Source organism: Penicillium griseofulvum, assembly GCF_001561935.1.
Source record: "Penicillium griseofulvum strain PG3 chromosome Unknown contig_80, whole genome shotgun sequence".
In the NCBI taxonomy this organism is placed as follows: domain Eukaryota; kingdom Fungi; phylum Ascomycota; class Eurotiomycetes; order Eurotiales; family Aspergillaceae; genus Penicillium; species Penicillium griseofulvum.
This window is the reverse complement of record NW_024467471.1, coordinates 3543664-3551157: the sequence shown is the minus strand read 5'-3', so window position 1 is coordinate 3551157 and position 7494 is coordinate 3543664. Positions and strand designations below refer to the sequence as shown.

Below are 7494 nucleotides of genomic sequence, written 5' to 3'. Positions count from 1 at the left end.
ATGTCTCAAGTTCAAAGTTCCGGATTGGCCGACCTTGAAAAAGAGCTGGTATGCTCAGTATGTACTCCCATTCCACCCCCTTACCTTTTTGTTTCTAACACCGCTCTTTGCCCCAGATTTGTACCGAGCTCCTTTACCAACCCCTCACTCTCCTCGACTGCCTCCACACTTTCTGCGGCTCATGTGTGAAAGAATGGTTCACTGCGCAAGGGTCGCGTCGCCCCCGCGCCTCATCTCGTTTCACCTGCCCGTCCTGTCGTGCTGAAGTGCGCGACACCCGCCCAAATGCCACCGTGACGACCCTGCTGGACATGGTCTTGACCGCACAACCAGATCGAGCCAGAGCGGCAGATGAAAAGGCAGAAATTGCCACTCGGTACACACACGGCGAGTCGGTTTTCCCAGCACTTCCTTCGGGCGGGGAGAGTGGGGAGGAGGATGGCGAGGACGATAGACGACTTCTGGACGAGGTACGCGAGCTGAGTCTACGCGAAAGCCGGTCACAAGCTAGGCGGGAGGCCCGTAGGACGGGTCAATCTTCACGGACGCGTGAGCGGAGTAGCCATACGGAGAGGCCTGCAGAGGACGGCCGCTCAAGGCGTCGGAGAGATGATGATACGACGCGGCAGCATCGCACATTACGACCCGATGATTCGGAGCGTACGCGACGGGTCGAGCACCAATCCAGTCTACGGTCATTGCTGAGTTTGTCTTCTGATGCGGAGACTATGGAGGCAGAGATCTTGCGGCAAATTCTCGAGGATGGATTACTGGACAACATCAACCTTGATAACCTTGGGCCAAGGCAAGAAGAGGAACTCAGTGAACGTATCGCGGACGCTTACCGTCGGAGGCATATGCAAAGATCGCAGTCTCGTCGGCGACATGAGCCTGACGGACCTACGCGGACGCATGCAAGGTCCGAGTCCGCCCATAGGACTGCGGAACCAACGGCGGCTACCCGAGAACATCATGTTAGACGACCGCCAGTTTCCAGACCTCATCTGTTCGGTCCAGCTCCCGCGCGGCCGATTATAGGCCATCAAAGACGCAATTCAGAACAAGTGGGTGGGCGCCGAAGGACCTCGCCCGTCCGAGCAAATCAGGCGTCTGCGTCAGATGATGCTATAAGGCCTGCTGCCCGATCTTCGAGTGATATTACTGCGGATCGCCCTGTTTCTCAGGCTGGGCGCGTACGATCAGAGTCATCATCGGCCAGGACGCGACGTGCCACGGAGTCTGAACAGAATCTCTCTAGCACATTATCCGTCGGAGGACGAGAACGAAGCTCTTCTAGGCAGACTAGGAGTCAATCAGCCACGAACTCTCCCACTTCTAGCGCTGCACCTTCAAATGCGTCCCGCCATACGGCCCACGCGGATCACGCCCTTTCGTCGTTGTCCTCGCCCCTTGTTCCAGGCCGATCAGACAGACGAACAAGACCATCTTCGTCCCGCTCCAATGTTCCTGCATCTCCCACTGTACAATTCCCGGAGCCGTCTATCTCCTGTGACCGTTGCGAGAAGGACAACATCCAATATGATCTATACAAGAGATGCACAAGTTGCAAGGAAGGAAACTTCCACCTGTGTCTACGATGTTACCGTTTGGGTCGTGGCTGTCTTCAATGGAGCGGATTTAGGGCATCCGCACATACCACCTTTCAAAGAATCATATCGTCGTCTACTCGACGCCCTATACATATTAATGACCCAGGCCATATCTTAATGTGGTTCAAATATCAGCGGCCCTCCGAGACTGCCCATCGAATGATGAGCGGAGAAAGACAAATGACCAGCGACAATCCAGTACGCCGGCTACAAAGCGGTCTCTTTTGTGATGCGTGTCAATCGTCGACGAACGACTGTTTTTGGAAATGCAACCAGTGCAACGAGGGAGACTGGGGTTTCTGCAACTCCTGCGTTAACCAAGGACGATGCTGCACGCACGCCCTGTTGCCCATCCGGCGCATTACCCGTAGCCCACCTCCGTCAGCACCATCTACTACGCCGCCACCAGCCGAATCAAATACTCTTCCCACATCCGAGATGGAGAGCTTCAAAATTCTCTCATTCTCAACAAACTGCGACATCTGCACCTACCCGATCCCAGCCTCAAATACCCGCTATCATTGTCTGGAATGCAATGGTGGTGATTACGATGTCTGTACAAACTGCTACCTCAAACTCGTGGCAACGGGCAAAATCAACAAAGAGAACGGACACAACGGATGGCGCCGCTGTCTCGCCGGCCACCGTATGATAGTAGTCGGATTCGAAGACCACGAAGAAGGCCAGCGTCGCGTCGTTGTCCGCGACCTTGTGGGTGGCCGCGCCCTGAAAGACGAACACGTAGCACAATCACAAACTTCCTCCCCAGGAACAGGTGGCCCAGTCGCATCCCCGGAGCTAGGAACCGGTGACTGGACCTGGAAGGATGGCCCCGAGCGCCGTAAGAAAGCATCCCGTCTGCGTGCCGGGCCTGCTGCCACGAACGATACCAGCAGAAGTACTGTCTCTGCTTCTGATCCCTCAAGCCCACCCCTTTCCAGTTCCACCGCAACTCCCATTCAGGGTATTCCGCCCTTCCGCCGGTTCCCGCCTGACGGTGGTGTCGGTCTCATTGTCCACGCTCTGTGGTCCTGGTACCCAGAAGAAGAAGTTTCAGACGAGCTTGTCTTCCCGCGCGGTGCACATATTACCGAGGCAGAGAATATCAACGATGACTGGTTCTGGGGATGCTATGCTGGTCGGACGGGACTGTTCCCTGGTTCGCATGTTCAATTCGTCCGGGAGGTCCTTAGATAAAGACGACCCGCAGATTTTGCTTTTTATGATCACACGCACCTATGATACGCATGACATGCATCGTATACCCGTTTTGCTTTTCCCCCCTTTGCGTCTGTTGCATGATTACGATGAATACGATGGTCGGAGTTATGAATTCGAATGCTGCATCTGCATTTCCTACTGTTACATACATAGCAGTATATTGTTAGATTCAATGAGCCATGGACTATATCTATATCTTCCATGATACCGGAGTACTCAAACGGATATAAAATGCATCCCTATCCTTATACTTAGGCCTTGGCTACATACCGAACACATAGACCGATAATCAATCCAATGATAGTGCCAACCACTATACCTATACAAAAATGCATGGCATAATACTTCACCACACGTGCCTTCGATCCATATCTCCACTCATCCCTGTAGTCTTGGTTGGTTTTGAGCTTCCGCTTTTGGCGCTGCTCCGGCAATTTCTCAACATCATAATCGACGCCGTCCGAACGAGGTGTATGTGCGTTGGTCTCTTGCTGAGTAGGCTCCATCTTGCGTGGTACAAAAGTCGGGCTTGACCAGTTGCTAGACGTGGTTCGTTAACCCCCGCCGATTCAAAATTTATGGACTTTCGGATTCAAAACTCACCTATACCTGATTTTCTTGTCCTTTGCTCTTCGGTGGTTTGAATGGCAATGACTTTTGCTCTGCGTCACGAGAAGAGTAACAAGGAAGGGGAGAATGATATCTTGGAAAGCTAGGGGATATAAATCAACGGCAACCGAGTTGTTTACTGTAATGATCAGAGAATTACACAATTGCTAAGACATTGACGATCACTAAGAAATAATAATGGAGTAGTTTGATACATATGTTGGGCTTGTGGGTCGCTCTATGTTAGGATTTGCATTGGCGTCAGTATACAATGTAGTGAGACTACATATGTGTACATAGTAGCTTTGACTCCCTATGACTGATGCCATGCGCAACATCCACGGCTAAAATACTCAGACACAAAGGCGTAGGTGTTTATATGTACGAATAAGTTGTCAGTATTTACAGACTCGAGAAACTAATTACGTAGAGCTTTTTCTCTTGACGATCGTTGGGGGCTATAATAGCTGTGGGTTGGGGGCCGTAAGAGTATTGTAAAATGCATTGATCTACATAGTACTTGAGAATCAGTGGTTCCAGCCCTATGTACGCAATGACTCTAAATCGTTAAAGAATATGTTAGACTTCTATACACAAAGATGGAAGAAGAAAGACATATCTTTAAAAGAGGGTGGTTATATAGTATGTCTCTGCTTAGGGCAAGGCTATACGGGGTCACGGGTTACCCGAACCGGTTAGCTCGAGTCCAGAGATGACCCGCGAATTTCCACCCGATTTCCAGTCTCACATCACCATATATCAGGATATCGGCGTGTAGCCTGGATCCCTTAGTGAATTCTTCCTTTTTCACTATCTGCATATATTTCAATATATCATTGTCATCACCCCCCTTGATGAATAGAACTTGTTCATCACTCGGCTGACAATCAGCAATCCGAAAATATCCCAGAGTGCCCAAAGAGAACATAAATTGGGCAGTCATGGGCTGGCTAAGTCACATGTTTCAGAAACTTTCAACGACGTCGGAAAAGAGAAAGCAGCAGAAGGCAAAGAAGCGCCGGGCTAAAGAACATCGGCGACGGGTTCGACAACGGGAAGAAGAATTAAGACGTCGACCTGGAGAAAAAGCGCCCTTTTTCTTTGGTTCTCCTTTCAAAACATACGAAGTGAACTATCGCGGACCTGCGGCCTGAACTTCAGGGTTTGCTCTTTCCAGAATGCAGACTGTCTTGTTTATTTCTCTTCATTGTACTTTGTGGATCAACAACAAACATCACCATCCAAGTACGCCGAACACGATAGTATTATAATGGTCTCACTAAATACTAAGCGTGGGTGAGTTATGCTTCATTTAGTTTTATCGAGCGACGCGCTAATATGGTGAGTACTTTTAGTTTATTATTTCCAGACGTCTAAGGCCTGTTCTGAGTATATAGATGACTTCAGCCATCTTTCTGGGCCTATGTATTTATACATGAATGGAAATATATTTCTTATTGTCTTCTCCAGACCCACCATCTCACTGTCCCTACAGAAGTTAAAGAATGACGTTAAGCTTCAGTTTGAGGCAAATGTTCTTATTCTGAAATATAAACTGTACCTTCCACATCTGAATTCAAAATTAATATTCTGTCAACGTTTCCTCGCACTGCAATATCATTTCTCTGGTCAACATCAACCTCGAAGAAAACTACAATGGCTTATGTATAGATCTCGCGAGATGGTGAAGGATGAGTTATATATGGAGCATCTGTTCCTAAGACTTCAATATTGTTATTCAATTCCACACTTGTCTCTCACTTCACTACTCCATTAGCTGTTCTCGCTTCTCCCCCATTTCTTTCTCATGGCTTTCTTGCTTATCACCTCTCACTTTATCTCATCAATGTCACAAAAGAGTAATCCCAACGTGGACTGGCATCCTACATTACATCAGATATGTCAGTAGACAATCTCTTAAGCAAGAAGAGATTGTAAAAGGGCATATCGGGACACCATCGCAGGTGTAGCCGCGATTAGAACTGGGGTCATAACACCAGTGCACGCACTCCGACCCCAGATCCGTCCTTGGATAAATTTCTCTTTGTTGTTTTTCCTTCTTTCCATCTTACACTTATATGATATCACCTTTCACCATGTTTCACAATCTTTACTCGGACATTTGCTTTCGTTGTCTTGCTTGCTGCTATGGCAGCAAGCTAGTGCAATGACCTTATCCACCTTGTGGGAAGTGCCGTAATATTTGGTAAGAAAAGGGGGCTTGCTATCTGAGCAGGTAAGCTTATGGGTTTTATTCCCTATATGTGGCCAAGACCAGATACTTATCAAGAATGGCTTGCCCAAATTCCCATCTAAAGATCCTACGATACAGCGTTGAGACTAACTTGAGTAGACCCCTTGTCCCGTCCCAGCTGCGCGTCATTGTTGGAGAATGTTCCAAAGCAACGTTGCAGATGGTTTCACGAAGCCATTTGAGAAGGAAGCACGCCTAGAGATTCTGACAATCAGATTTGAGATGGGAAGCGAGAAAAGTTGAGATTGTTATATCTTACCATCGATGCGGTGATTCGTATTCAAATTCCTCGTCAGTGATTCAATGTGACCACGCACACAATCGTTTTTGGCAGCCACGAGCCCACTGTCATAGACTCGGTCTAGGTTACAAAGTCTGTCAGAGCTACTCGAAGGCAATATTCGATGTCCTCTAGCACGGTCAGCCCGCGGGGGCCCACGTTAGACGCCGTCGAGATTCCAAAGGTTCGGATTAACCGCCCGAAGCCTACTATCAAATGCTAATGTGGTGGTAACATATAGGTACTGAACGAGATGATGACATATCGGCTTCGATAGTACTACGACCTAGATGCATCGCTGGATGGCTTTGCGGTGGTAGTATACCATTTGAATCAGGCCAACAGGTGGACGCCTACAGTCCCGCCGCTGCGAACGGCGGTAAGACCGATATTGTTTCTCAGTCGCCTATTGTCCATAGCCGAGAGAAATTACTAGCCGGCCGAACTCGAGGTCGCCTGTCGTGATCTACACAGATCACTCAGCCATCTGTTAGATTGCGCGGCACACTCACCCAGGATCATCGTCGGTCGACAAACTTAACAAGCGGCTGATCCGCGCGTCCTAATACTTGAGCCAATACAGTCATGATATCCAGCACCAACCAGGGAAATCGAAATTTCGAAGAAGGCTTACGCCGTCGACATTAAGCGACGTCAGTTAAATAATCCCGAAGCGTAACAGATTTTTTATACCGGCGAGGAATTAGTAAGGGATCGAGCCGACTACGATACTCATAGGAAAGCGTGGCTAACAGAGAGGAATGGGCAAAGTTCAGTCTCTAGAAGACGCTCGACGTGGGGGACCACGAGGATGAAGAGAACGAAGGACTTTTCTTTCTTTACTTTGCTTTTTCTTGCATCGTGGGGCTATCTGCACCTCAACGAGGACGTTAAGGCCTCAAGACAATATTCACTCATTTGTTCACCACAGGGCTAATGCAGTATCCTACTCCAACCGAAGACGTTGGGGATTCAAGGTGTCGGCAGATGTCACCTGCGGGTGACTTCAGCATATATCTAGTTACACTTAGCCATAATAATACATGATATTTACCTTCGCCTAGCTTTGAGCCGTTACATCTGGTAGTGTTTCCCCAAACCAGCAACAGTCGTGAGATAACTAGAAAGAAGCAATTTTCCTAACCCATGTGCAAACATCTCGTCAAGTTTCCTTCTGCGCCATATGTTCATTCTAGAAACGGCAATTTCCATAGGTGTAGCAAGAGATACATAATCCAGTAATGGAATCGGCAATGCTTCTTAGTATATGTTTGATATGATCCCATTTTCTGCATCCTTCATGGTTTGGTTTCTCCCTAATAGGATATCCAACCTCTGGTAATTATAATTCTAAGTTAAGTTAACACTCCATAGCAGCTCCCATTAATAATCTCCTGTGGCCACAAAAGCCAATCTCGATATTTCGGATCTAACACAGAATATAATTGTGTCATAAGGCGCGAGCTTAGACCTTCCATCCACCACATCCACTCGATCTGACGAATAGATGCACACCAATG

The 7494-nt window shown here is 48.3% G+C and overlaps 1 protein-coding gene across 1 annotated transcript; it reads left to right on the top strand.

The window, feature by feature from the left end:
* PGRI_022810 (SH3 domain protein) lies at positions 1-2807 on the top strand (the record flags this gene model as incomplete). Its single annotated transcript, XM_040789994.1, has 2 exons — positions 1-48; positions 117-2807. The coding sequence occupies 2 exons, from the start codon at positions 1-3 to the stop codon at positions 2805-2807; spliced, it is 2739 nt and encodes a 912-aa protein (XP_040646947.1).
* Between the last annotated feature and the right edge of the window lie 4687 nt (positions 2808-7494).